Raw genomic sequence first — 13,996 nt, 5'->3', positions numbered from 1 at the left:
TTTTTTTTTTTTTTTTTTTTTTTGGGTACGTTAAGATTGGTGGTGCATAGTTTTATCGACTTGATGAAAGAACCAACCGTTGGATGTGATGATGTAGGTGCTACCATTTTTGTCCAGTAACTAAATTGAGGTCATATAATTCTCTGGCTCTCGAGATTTGTGGGGGAATGGTTGTATTGTTTTGACGTAGGAACCAGTCGTTAGATGTAATGATGTGTGCGTGTTCTAGATCCTATCCAATTTTGGAGGAGATCCAACGGTAGGGATTTAAGTTTCAAAGGATTTTTTTTTTTCACTGTAGATGCTTTGATTTTTTATAATTGGAAAGATTGTTGAAAGATTCTTGATAATTGGAAAAATGACATTTTTGCCCTTTTCACTTATTTTTTCCTTTCCGATCCTTTTTCAAAGGTCTTTTAACTCCTTAAGATTACTTGTTAGGGTATAGAGGTGACTTGATTAACTCCCTCGTTCTTGCTTAATTCTTTAATTTCTTCCCTTTTGATCCTTTGGGTCTTTCATGGGCGGCTTATTCTTATGTGAGCTAATTTCCTTCATTTTTACACGTTACATCTTGATTATTAATTTCAATAATTTCCTAAAAAATAAAATTTGATTTGTAGTAGTATCCGTTGATATCAATGTATCTACCGACATATCTATTAAATTGAAATCTCGATATCAATATTTTCATAGTTGATACCAACATCGTTTTGATTCGAGAGCTTTATAACCGTAGCTTTTGAGGGTACCTTATTTGAGAATTATTTCATTACGAGGTTCAACATCTATATTAAGAATTAATAAACGTCTTTGATATTTTTTATAAATACCCAAAAAAAACACTAATAAGTATCATCTAGTATTAATAACCTACTTAGTTATTAATTTAAATAATTTTTTTTTAAAAAGATTGATTCATAGTAGTATTAGTTGATATCAATGTATCTACCCTTATATCTATTAAATTGAAATCTCGATATCGATGTCTTCATGTTTGACACGGTCGTGGTTTTGATTCGAGAGCGGTGTTGGTTATTTGAGGGTTATTTCATTACATAATTCTAAGCTATTATTGTTGTAGTTTGGGTGTTTTTTTTTCTAACCACCTATGTTTTGTTTTTTCCTACTAAAATTAGGCATTTAGTGTTCATCACAGTTCATAAGCTTTCTATACATATATACATATAAACATGAAATGTAAAATTCAAATTAAATTCATTGTAAAGTTCAAATTAAATTCATTGTAAAGATCTGGACTGATCACTACCGTCCTTACAAAATGATTGTATCAGCAACGCCGAGCTCCAATGCCGGAATCGGGAGTGGAGAGCTTGGCAGTTTTGTCCGACAAGTGGTGGCGGGGCGGTGGTTTTCTCTTTTCGCTTCGTTTCTTGTTATGGCCGGCGCCGGCGGAGTTTATTTGTTTGCTTATTACTCTACAGACATCAAAACGACGCTCCAATGCGACCAAACGACGCTCAACAAGATTGGGTTTTACAAAGACCTGGGATCCAATGTTGGCATTGTCGCCGGCCTTCTGGCGGAGGTGGCGCCGACTTGGGTCCTTCTCCTCATCGGCGCCGCCTTGAACTTCGTCGGCTATTTCAAGATATGGCAAGGCGTCACCGGGAAAATTGTCAGCCCCACCGTCGCGTATTTTTGCTTTTACATTATGGTCGGAGCAAACTCTCAGAATTTCGCCAATACAGGTAATGCCTATGATTTAATATGAAAATATTAAACAGTTTAAAATCTTCAAAAACCCTACTTTAAAAAATTAAAGTGAAGGGTATTAATGAAAATTTTACATTTAAAATATCATTTACACTTTTAAAAATTTAAATACATTATTTAAGAGAGAGAGTATAAAAATTCAACGGTATTTGTTTCTTTTGTTGAAACTGCAACAGGCGTGCTAGTCACGTGCGTGAAGAACTTCCCGGAAAGACGAGGGGTAATGCTGGGGCTTGCGAAGGGGTTCGTGGGTCTAAGCGGAGCAATCATGACCCAAATTTACACCGCCATTTACGGCGACGATACCAGGTCGCTAATTCTGCTACTCGGCTGGCTCCCTTCTTTAATCTCTTTGATTTTCATCTCCACCATCAGAGAAATCAAAGCCGTCAAACACCCAAACGAGTTCAGAGTCTTCGTCCACTTCCTCTGCGTCTCCGTCATTCTCGCTCTGTTTCTCGCCGCCTTGATCTTCATCCAGAAACGAATCCGATTCGACCAATCCGCCCACGCCGCCGTCGTCGCCGCCATCGCGGCTCTGCTTCTTCTCCCCTTGTTAATCGCCATTAGAGAAGAAATCGTTCTATGGAATCTCAACAAACGGACGATCGGGATCCACCCGCCGCAAGCATCCCCCAATCCTCCTCCCTCTTCCTCCAACAAACCCTCAAGAGGAGAAGACCACACCATTCCTCAAGCCATTTTCAGCGCCGATATGCTCATCTTATGCATCACCATGCTAATCGGCGTCGGCGCTAGCTTGACCGCCATCGACAATCTCCGCCAGATCGGTGAATCCCATGGCTACCCATCTGAAACAATCAACTCGCTCATCGTTCTGGTTAGTATTTTCAACTTCACCGGAAGAATCTTTTCTGGGTTTGTCTCTGACATTCTACTCGAGAAATTCAAATTCCCAAGGCCATTAATGCTCACGCTTGTCCTCTTGGTCTCCTGCATCGGCCATCTTTTGGTAGCCTTCCCCTTCCATGGTTCGCTGTACATTGCATCCATTGTTATTGGGTTTTCATTGGGCGCTCAAGTCCCATTGCATTTCGCCATGATTTCCGAGCTTTTTGGGTTGAAACATTACTCCACCTTGTTTAATTTTGGGCAATTGTCTTGCCCAATTGGGTCTTATATTCTGAATGTGATGGTCACTGGGAGGCTCTATGATGAGATGGCGAAGGCCACCAGTGGTATAGGCGGCCTTCATTGCGAAGGCCATTCTTGTTATGAACAGTCGTTCGTAATTTTAGCTGGGTTGACGTTCTTTGTAGCGTTGGTGTCGTTGATTTTGGTGGGGAGGACGAGGGAGTTTTATAGAGGGGATATATACAAGAAGTTTAGGGAAGATATGGAGTCTTTGAAGACGAAAATGGAGTTTTATACTCTCGATGACAAGAGGACTAGGATTGGGAATTTACTTGTTGACAAACACAGCATTAATTTCAAGTCGTGATTTGGGTGAAGTCGGGTTGGATATCGAATTCTTTCGAGGTGCACTCGGTTTGAACTCAACTCAAGAATGTGGGATGCACCCGTTCCACCAAATTTGGCAACCTCATTTCTCGTTCATGATAAGTATTTGCATCGTAATGAAAATGTGTAGTCTCATAAGTTATGAGCCTGTGATCTCAGCCTACGATCATTGAAGTTATTTTTTGAATTAAGTTTTGTTCATATCGAGAGCTCGCCTTCTCATAATGGGTTCTCCTTTTTATGAATCTCATTTTAGTTTCTATGAAATTTTAAAAGTTAAAGATTATTTGTTGTGACGCCTTAGATCACTTCTGTATATACAACGTAATCATTTTATACGAAAATAATTATTTGAAACTTCGCCATAAAACACTGTTATTAACTTACCTGTTCGAAAATATCTTTAAAACAACATAATGAAATACTAAGTAAATAAAAACACCATATTCTAACCTAAAGTCTAAGAAATTAAATACAAATATCTTATGTATGTGTCATGGTCTCGACCTCTACGTGAAGTAGAAATAATACATAGTTTGAGTATTTTAAGGAATATATGTGGTCCACTATTGGGGTTAGATGCAAACCCATACAATCATGAGTGGGACTTGTGATTTAAATTTGTATTCTCTTCGGCGGCGACTATCCTAAGCAGGTAATTGGATGTGTATTTACTATTCTACACACGCCCCACACGTGCGAGTATAGACCCATCAGTTGGTTTGCACACCTCCTAGACCTCTTTCCTGGTCAGGCTAGCATTATTTGGTTCTGTTATCGAACACACGATAGGAATAGTGATCATCGCAGCATTATGATCAAATAATGACCGTTTTCGTGTCTCATAATGTACGCGTCTATACCATCGTAAAATGGGAGATTCTCCCATGCATGTAACATACAATGATGCATGAGGTCCCAATATTCTTATTCATTGAATCATGTGTAACAACCCCTTCCATTTTCCTTCATTTCATATCATTTTACCACAAAGCCTTTAAGACATGTATCGGGGTTGAATGTCGTATCATTATTATCATACATCGTCTTATGTCATATCATGCACATTACATATCTTTCAACATATCATACTATATCATGCACGTATCATTTCATAAAGCATGTCACAACATGTATTATATCGTCAAACGTATTACACCATAACATGTATCATATCATCAGCACATCACATCACATCATAACACGTTCATAACATTAACATATCATATCACACAGATATCATAGTTATATCATTTTATAAACATATCATAGTTTTTCATAAACATATCTTAGTCATATAATTTACAAACATTTCACATATACCAAGCATATGACACGTGCAAAATCACGAGCCACGTGTCATCATACAAACATCAACTTCTAACCATGTCGATAGTAAGACTACTTACTTGGTTGGCCTTAACCAAGGTTCTACCTAATTCCAAATTTGCTTGCTTTCGTCCTTCGAATTCGTTCTCACTTATGTCAACGCTTCACCTATTTTGAATAAACACTTAATTGCTCGGTAAAAATCTAATTTCATGTTTTCATTTTTTCTAAATTGTTGGTTAGAATATATTTATTGTGTATCAAAAGTTTCTTATATCGGAGAACAAGTTTTCGAGTTGAGTTGAGTTGGATGGATCGAAAGAAAGGAAATGAATACTAAGAATGTAATAATCAACTGACGAAATTTAGAGAGAAAAAAAATAGCTAAAATAAAAAAAAAAAAAAAACCCCGGCACTTGGTTGAAGCCAATGTTCAACTTGTGACGCGCCATTGGAGTGCCTTGTTCGCTTCCATTTTGGCGCTTTTGTTTCAAATTCCAGAGCCTCGTTGAATGCCTGGAGAGCGAGCGATTAGTTGAAAGCCATGGAAATGGATGGTCCGCTAGACTTCGAGTCGGAAGACCCACTTCTCAGTTCCCCTGTTTCTCTCAAGAAGAGGTTTCGTTCTCTCCGAAATCACCCAAATCCTTTATTTCGTGTTTTCTTTTTCAAAATTTTGACATGGGTTTCTCTTTTCATTTCTAATTTCATATGGGTTCTCGTTTCCCTACTGTTTTCCATTCAAATTTGTGAACTGAGACTTGTAAAGCTGTTGCAATTCCAATAGTAGCATATTTATTCTATAAAGAGAGCTGAGAAATAGCCGTTCCGTGCTCTGTGCTGGGCTGATGTGAGACTCCTCTCCCAACAATCTTCAACCATCCTCCCCTCGAACAAAGTACATTATAGAGCCTCCTCTCGAACCGCCTCTCTTTAATCGAGGCTCAATGTTGAGTATTGTTGGGAGGGAGTCCCACATTGGCTTGACTAATTTAGGGAATCATCCTGAGTTTATAGGTAAGAAATACATCTCCATTGGTATGAGGCCTTTTGGGAAAGCCCAAAACAAAGCCATGAGTGCTTATGCTCAAAGTGGACAATATCATACCATTGTGGAGAGTCATGATTTCTAACACTCGACTCCTTCTCTAGACCCCTCGAACAAAGTACACCCTTTGTTCGACACTGGAGTCACTTTTGACTACACCTTCGAGGCTCACAACTTGTTTGTTCGACATTTGAGAATTCTATTAATATGGCTAAGTTAAGGGCATGACTCTGCTACCATGTTATGAATCACGACTCTCCACAATGGTATGATATTGTCCACTTTGAGCATAAGCTCTCACGGCTTTGCTTTTGGTTTCTCCAAAAGGCCTCATACCGATGGAGATGTATTCCTTACTTATAAACCCATGATTAACCCCTTAATTAGCCGACGTGAGACTCCTCTCCCAACAATCCTACTGGTGGCAACTTTTATCTCATAGTCTTAGAAAACGTGAAGTTGTTAGCTCTCTGTGCACAAATGGCCTCTGATGTCTATATTTTTACCAATTAGGAAAAAGATTATCGGGTTAGATGATCTTCTGACTGATCATTACAAGGATAAATGCAAACTCGTTGAGAAAGAATCTAAACAGGCAAAGAAGAAAAAGAAGTACGATTCAGATGATGAGGATTTTGGCAAAGAGGCTGTGGTGTCCCAAGTTGTTGATGAATGCCAAAATAAGGTAAGTTATGCCTGGCGGCAAATAATTTTCAGCCTTCTTTCACTAATGATGGAAGAATGTTTTGTGTAGATGAATCAATTGGGAGGTGAGGAAGATACATCCATATGGGGCTTAAACGTTTTCGGAGAACAGGTTTTCGGTTCAACATTACAGCTTCTTATATGCTTTTGATTGCCTAAATTATCTTCATATGAGAGGTCTTTTTTGTGAAGCTGAATTTCTATGCATGTAAATTGCAGAAACCCCCACCACCACCAGCATTACAAAGCCCTGAACTCAAAAATTGCTACCTTCTGCAAACATTCCTGAATAATGAAGTTAACTCTTTGGTGAATCTCACCGTGGAGAAAGGTGCGTATTTCCTTTATGTTTCAATTCTCCTCATCTCTCCAATCATGTACTAATTTTTTTTTTATAGTTTTTGTTAATTGAATTATTTTATACCCATCACTATTTTTATCTTGTATGATAAATACTAAGTTATAGAGTTCAATTTTTGTTTCCTCCCCCTCTTTGTTAGATAAAAAATAGTCGACTAATTAAGGGGTTCATCATGGGTTTATAAGTAAGGAATACACCTCTATTGGTACGAGGCTTTTTGGGGAAACAAAAAACAAGGCCATGAGAGATTATACTCAAAGTGGACAATATCATATCGTTGTGAAGAGTTGTGGTTTCTAACATGGTATCAGAGTCGTGCCCTTAACTTAGCTGTGTCAATAGAATCCTCAAATGTCGAACAAAAAAGTTGTGAGGCTCAAAGGTGTAGTCAAAAGTGACTCAAGTGTCCTTTATTCGAGGGCTCTAAAGAAGGAGTCAAGCCTCAATTAAGGGGAGGCTATTCGAGGGCTCTATAGATCTTAGGGGAGACTCTATAGTGTAATTTGTTCGAGGGGAGAATTGTTGGGAGAGAAGTCCCACCTTCCACTTAAGGGGCTGATCAGTAAGGAATACATCTCCATTGGTATGAGGCATTTTGGAGAAACAAAAAAAAAGAATAAAGCCATGAGAGCCTATGCTCAAAGTGGACTAACAAGCCTAGGACTCTATTGTTGTTAGTAAATATAGCTTGAATTGATTTGGTTGAGCAGAGTACAAATAAACATATGTATTAATTACGGCTCTTGGAGTTCCCTTTCACAACTATTTCTTGATTTTGTCACTAAAACTTTGTGCTAAGTTAATATTTTTTTTAAAGATAAGTGCTGGATTCCTATTTCCAGGAGCACTTTATAAGAGGTGGAAATTTATGGTTGTTTGTTGAATTTTCCTTTTCCTTCTTTAGATGGTATCATACTGTTTCAGGTAATGGGGACTCTGTTTGGTTCCTTAAAGCTCTCTGGTACATTTACTCTGAAAGTTAATGCAATAAAGGACTTGAGGGCCTATATGGGTAGTCTCTCAAAACTTGATGTGGAGGTTCAGAAGTCCATTTCTTTGCATCAGAGTTGTTGCCTTGGAGGCTACATTATATTATCTATAAATAGAATTCAAAGAAGCCACCTTTCCTTGTCTCTATTATCGTAAGTGCATCCCTTGAGAGAAGGCTTGCACCCTATTATGATGCTCTGTTGTAACACCCCAAACCCACCGCTAATAGATATAGTCCTCTTTGAGTTTTTTTTTATAGGCTTTTCTTCAAAGTTTTTAAAACGCGTCTGCTAGGAACAGGTTTCTACTCCCTTATAAAAAATGTTTCGTTCTCCTCTCCAACCGATGTGGGATCTCACAAACCATTCCCCTTAGGGGGCCAACGTTCTTGCTGGTACCTGTTCTCTTCTCCAATCGATGTGGGACCTTCCAATCCACCCCCCTTCGAGGTCCAGCGTCCTTGTTGGCACGCTGCCTCATGTCTACCCCTCTTAAGAGCTTAGCCACCTCACTGACACATCGTCCAATGTCTACCTCTGATACCATTTGTAACAGCTCAAGTCCACCGCAAGCAGATGTTGTCCTCTTTGGGCTTTTCCTTTCGGGCTTCCCTTCAAGGTTTTTAAAACTCGTCTGCTAAGGAGAGATTTCTACGCCCTTATAAAGAATGTTTCGTTCTCTTCTCCAACCAATGTGGGATCTCATAACTGTCCTCTGAGAGTGAAGTTGTGGGAGAATTTTTAAGAGATGCTTAGATTCTCATGGGAGCCCGTACTTTTGGTTGAAAGAAATTTCTAATGATCTTTGGCCCTTCGTTTTTTGTCTAGAAAGAACAGGAAAAAATGATATAGAAGTCCCACCTTATGGGTGGTGGGTTGTAGAAAAAGTCGAGGAAATAGAGTAATTGTCTTGCAGTTCTGCTTTTTAACACTCATGTATAATTTATCCATTACTTTTGTAATGCTCCTTAGTTATATACATTCTTATAGAATTTCATTCATTTTCATACAAAATAGAAGAAAAGAAAGGAAAACCATGTTGTTTCTTAAACTCTAAAGCCTATCAAAAACTAATTAAATAAGTTACTGATAATATTTATTTGATATGTTCTTACAGGTGAAGCTTTCCTTGAAGGTTTATTGGTAAACGGTTGGCTTTCAACGCTCGTTTCTGTGACGAATCGTGTAGAAAAAGCTCTGGCCATATGGACTTTCAATTTAAGTGAGTTCATCTATTGTTTCAGTCATGTTTATGGAACTCCAAACAGTATCTTTAATTCTTTTTTATATGTTTATTTTGATATTTCAGTGTTATATTCATCAAGAGAAGAACTAATTACATCTGCTTGTGATTTCTGGAGGGATATCATGTTAACAACAAATGAGGTCTCTCTTTTTCCTTTGACCACATGGTTTTTATTTATTTATTTTCGTTTATCAATTTCGAGGCTTATCTATAGTTCTTAACTAGGTAAATCAACAGCATCTCCGAATCGAATGGTTTCCAACCTATGCTCAGTTAGGAGAAGCTCTTGAGACTTATGGATATAGATTTGAATGCTCATTAAAACCTGGATTTGTTCACAATGGTAAACTTCTTTGACACCAAACTTCATATCCAAGGGAAAAAATTATGAAACATTATGAAGGGTTGTTTGTTTTGGCTCCGAGTTTTCGTATTTGTTCCAATATAACTCAAGATTGCTAATAATGCTTTAGAAAAATATTTAGAACTTGGAATGACCAATCTTTTTGGTAATGGTCATACTGTGTTTTTGGGTTGCTGATGCACTACCTTTGCTTGCTGCATTGATAATATGTTTGAATTTACTGTATGATCTTTTTTTCATTTGTACCACTTGAGATAAAAGAGATTGTAACAAAACACCCAAAATCAGCCATAAAAATGCCTAAATCCAAGTTCAACGACTGAATTACTCGAACTAACCTCAAAGTTAACCAGGTTAAAAAAATTCAAACTCTACATGGCCTGTTACGGATCGCTGTTAGTCTCATGATTTTAAAACGCGTCTATTAGGGAGCGGTTTCCACACTCTAATAAAGAATGCTTTATTCCCTTCTCCAACCAACGTGGGATCTCACAATCCACCCTCCTTGGGAGCCAGCATCCTCACTGGCGCACTGCCCGGTGTCTTGTTCTAATACCATTTGTAACAACCCAAGCCCACCGCTAACAGATATTGTCTACTTTGATCCGTTACATATCGTCGTCAATCTCATGGTTTTAAAATGCATATGTTAGGGAGAGGTTTCCACACCATTATAAAGAAACAACCTCATGCTAAAGTAGTTTTCAAAAACTTTGGTTTTTTTTTTTAGAATTTTAGAAATACAAGTTTTCTTTAAGAATGGTTAAAACCGTAATCGGGCAATTAGGAAGAAACAAGCATAAATTTCAAAAACGAGAAACTTAAAATGAAACCGTTATCAAACAGGGCCATAAGGACTATACTTTTTAGAACAAGTTCTTCCATACATTTGGTACTCTTTGTCTTAACTTCTTTTCCATGTGTGTATGAGTTGCTATATTTTGGGATTGTCATATAAAGGCATACTTCAAAAGTCATGTAGGAACCCCTCAAGCCTTTGCCATTTGTGTTATAGTTTCCTTAGACACAAGTTATGGACTATTGTTAGGCTCTGGACGTGGAGGGCCACCGCAGAATATAAGGGCTTGGATCAAATTTATTACTGTTTGTTGTCAAACCAAGTAAGTCAGTATTCTTTTGGAAAAGTTTGCGAGTTTTAACTCGTGCCTTTGGCGTTCATTGAAATTTTGAATCTTGTAACATAATGTGGCTATTGTTCCATGAATGTATCTGTTTTTTTTTTTTTTTTCAGGATGAAAAAGAATATATTTACATCCTCTGAAGTTGAGCGGCTAGCTGAAGCCATTCTTTGTTTATTTCTAGACCGCCAGTTTCGAGGGGTAACCGTGCTCTTGTGTGAATGCCTGCAATCGCTCGTCCATTACTTCACAGATAAAGATTGGAAGGCATGTTGTGACAATATAGCCAAAGCTCTTGTCTCCAGGTATTACACTCGTCCTTCGTTATACAAATTAAAGGTGTATGGTGATCTGTTTGGTTCGGTTTTTGCTAAAATGGACATGTATGGTTCAGAAAAATTTGAAAGTGGCATCGAAACCAATTATTCAAAAACTGACCAAAACTAACAAAATCTATCTAATCCAAGCCAGGGAAGAGGCTAAGCCTCGAAGTGGTGGAAACGAGGCTGTGTGCCAGCAAGGATGCTGGGTCCCGAAGGGGGGTGGATTGTGAGATCCCACATCAGTTGGGGAGGAGAATGAAGCATACTTTACAAGAGTGTGGAAACCTCTCCGTAGCAGACGCGTTTTAAAAACCTTGAGGGGAAGCCCAAAAGGGAAAGCCCAAAGAAGACAATATCTGCTAGCAGTAGGCTTGAGCTGTTACAGAGTGTTTTTTGGTTTTACACTTCCGAAAACTGAACCGTTTGACACGTATACTTCAAAGAGACCGTGTGACTCGGTTCGGTTAGTTTTAGTCAGTTTTTCAATTTTGGCCCTGCACCCTTGATGCAAATGTGAACCACAACCATATCATAACTACTCTTTTTGCTGCCTCTGTTCTGGTTTTGCAGAATTCCAATGGATCTAAACTGTTCGCGAGCTGTGGAATGCATTTCTGGAGTTGATCAGCGCAGTAAATATCTGAGGAGTACAGTTGCCTATCAAATTCTTCTTATTTTCTTTGAAAATGAGGTGATCCTTTTTCTTTCTTTATTTATTTTTTTCATTGGCTAAATAATCTGAGTTTTCTTTGTGTATAACTCTGTCCATTTCTCCATAACATTCATCTTTCATGGGTTAGCCTAGTGGTCGTTAAAGACCAACATAAAAATGAGCATGTTCAAGTTATGATTTCCATCTACCTAAGATTTAATATCGTTAAGTTTTTAGCAACCACATTGATACGAAATAAGGTGTTTTAATGATGTCACGAACACTTCATGGTGGACGACAAAGTTGTACCATACATTTTTGGAATTAGGGAGATTTCATTCTATTTTTCAATTTTAGAGTATTATTTTTAAGGTTTTAAGTCATTATGGTTTGGCGGGCATGAGAGTTACCTTTCAATCAACTATAGGTTACTTAAGGTTTCTTTCTAAGACTATAAATAACCCTTCATGTTGGCTTTAGTATGAGGATTTTAGATATTAAAATGAAAGTTGCATATTATGCTTCTTAAGCCATGAGTTTGTTCCTTTGCATTTCTTGTATTTAGATTTGCATGCTAGTCATTCATTCAAGTAGTGTTGATCAAACCTCTTGTGAAGTGATTTGAATCACGAGTTTTCTTTACTCTTGATCTTGATCTTAATCATCAAGATTGTGAGATCCCACATCGGTTGGAGAGGGGAACAAAGCATTTTTTATAAGGGTGTAGAAACCTCTCACTAACAGATGTGTTTTAAAAACTTTGAGGGAAAGTCCGAAGAGGAAAGCCCAAAGAGGACAATAATTGCTAGCGGTGGGCTATTACAAATGATATCAGAGCTAAACACCGGACGATGTACCAACGAGGAGGCTAAGCCTCAAAGGAGGGTGGACACGAGGCGGTGTGCCAGCAATGACGCTGGGTCCTGAAGGGGGTGGATTGGGAGGTCCAACATCGATTGGAGAAGGGAACGAGCGTCAGCGAAGACACTAGGCCTCGAAAGGGGGTGGATTGTGAGATCCCACATCAGTTGGAGAGGGAAACGAAACATTCTTTATAAGGGCGTGGAAACCTAGACGCATTTTAAAAACCTTAAGGGAAAGTCCTAAGAGGACAATATCTGCTAGCGGTGTGCTTGGTCTGTTACAAAAATAATCCGTTCCAAAACTTTTCCTTAGATTTATTCTATATCGTTTTTGAGGTTCTTGAATTATCTAAATATCTTGTTCTTCAACAAGGTTATTAGATCAATTCCCAAGAGTTTGAGATGTGCATAAGTATAGCTCGAATACTCGTGAATATAAAAAGAAAATGGTGAGAATCTGCAACCATTTAATCAACCTTTAACTTACTATATTTGGTTTTAAAGTTGAAGGCTAAAACTGGTTGTTATGATTTAAACAGGCTACTAATGAAGAAGAGGTTTTGAGAGTACTTAGCTCCATGACTGTGAAAGACAAAAGTTGTGACCTATTTAAGCTGTATATTTACTTGGTGTTGACGGAGAACTGGCTCGTCGGTAGTCGAATGTTAGACGGGAAGCCGTTAATATGCGAAATGTGGGGTTTGTTTCTCAGAAAATGCTCGTGCCAAATCGCGAGTACAGATTTGAGGTCGTATGCATCAAAGGTGTGGAAAACTCTCACAATCTTGACTTGAAATGAATGAAGGATTGATTGTTAACACCTCTTTGCACTTTCAGGTTCGTAACAAAGCTTCATATATCTTGCAAAGCTCTTTTGAGGAATAGAGTTTGATGGGTAGGTGTTCTGAGTATCATCTCTGGCTCTGCTTTTGCTTGCTGACTCACATGAACTGCTAAGAACTTATGAACAGGTCCAATTAGTTTAGATTATACAGCCTACAGAATGCTCTTTGTCCCTTTTTCCAATTAAAATACCCACTTCATTAAGTTGCTGAGTTTGTTTTCTTGGAATGGATCATCGTTAGTATAAAAAGCATGCATGAATTATCAAAAACGGGGTGGGAATTGTTGAGAACTAAGTGACGAACGGGTGTGCAACGTGTGGGAATCTGCCGAACAATTCGAGCCAAATTTTGAATCAAGTTAAAAAACATTGTTCGTTGAGTCTGCGTAGTTTTAGGTCATTGGTCAGGTAAAAGCTAACCAAACCAATAATGCTTAGCTGATCTTTTCGAACAATCAGCCACACTGGGACCAAGACACGGCCCGAACTCCTATAAGTGGTGAGAATTGTTGAAAACAAAGTGGAAATGGCCTTAGCAATGGTACTAGTAACTAGCTTGGTTATGATCTTTTTGTTATAGTGAGTGTTAATTTTTTTGTCCAGTAGGAACTTAACTTTTAATTTTGTATCTAATAAATCCGAAAAATTGAAGTATTTCGTGACATTGAAGTAAAAAGAATTACATAAATGAACTAACACTATGAATTACATAAATGAACTAACACTATGGGCAAATTTAAGTATTTTTCGATCCTCGATTTTTATTGAATTTATTTTTTTTTTTGTGAATAATTATAGATTGATTTGTGTTTGTTTGTGAACTCTTAATATATTTTATCTAAAGATTGTATCAGAATAATTATAAATGGTGGCTTTCAAAAAAAATTGACAACCCAAATCCAACCCGAAAATAG

At 37.9% G+C, this 13,996-nt stretch overlaps 2 protein-coding genes across 5 annotated transcripts; both read left to right on the top strand.

Annotated features, from left to right (window-relative positions):
* The first annotated feature begins 1,282 nt into the window (after positions 1-1,282).
* On the top strand, positions 1,283-3,427 carry LOC111469392. Its single transcript, XM_023114624.1, has 2 exons — positions 1,283-1,712; positions 1,914-3,427. Exons 1-2 carry the CDS (start codon positions 1,283-1,285, stop codon positions 3,197-3,199), a joined length of 1,716 nt encoding a protein of 571 aa, XP_022970392.1. The 3' UTR covers positions 3,200-3,427.
* Positions 3,428-4,963: 1,536 nt separating this feature from the next.
* LOC111469418 lies at positions 4,964-13,285 on the top strand. 4 transcript variants are annotated; one of them, XM_023114672.1, is made up of 12 exons: positions 4,964-5,166; positions 6,110-6,281; positions 6,351-6,413; positions 6,521-6,632; positions 8,769-8,873; positions 8,961-9,037; positions 9,135-9,240; positions 10,310-10,382; positions 10,514-10,705; positions 11,294-11,414; positions 12,778-13,002; positions 13,076-13,285. In XM_023114672.1, exons 1-12 carry the CDS (start codon positions 5,093-5,095, stop codon positions 13,121-13,123), a joined length of 1,368 nt encoding a protein of 455 aa, XP_022970440.1. In that variant the 5' UTR covers positions 4,964-5,092; the 3' UTR covers positions 13,124-13,285. The 4 variants fall into 4 exon arrangements, with proteins under 4 accessions (XP_022970440.1, XP_022970438.1, XP_022970439.1 ...); XM_023114670.1 differs by having other exon boundaries at positions 10,277-10,382; XM_023114671.1 differs by having other exon boundaries at positions 9,123-9,240.
* The last annotated feature ends 711 nt before the right edge of the window (positions 13,286-13,996 follow it).

The sequence above is a fragment of the Cucurbita maxima genome, unplaced genomic scaffold (genome assembly GCF_002738345.1).
Source record: "Cucurbita maxima cultivar Rimu unplaced genomic scaffold, Cmax_1.0 Cma_Scf00040, whole genome shotgun sequence".
NCBI lineage: Eukaryota > Viridiplantae > Streptophyta > Magnoliopsida > Cucurbitales > Cucurbitaceae > Cucurbita > Cucurbita maxima.
The sequence above is the reverse complement of the archived record's forward strand: the minus strand, read 5'-3'. Positions and strand labels throughout refer to the sequence as shown.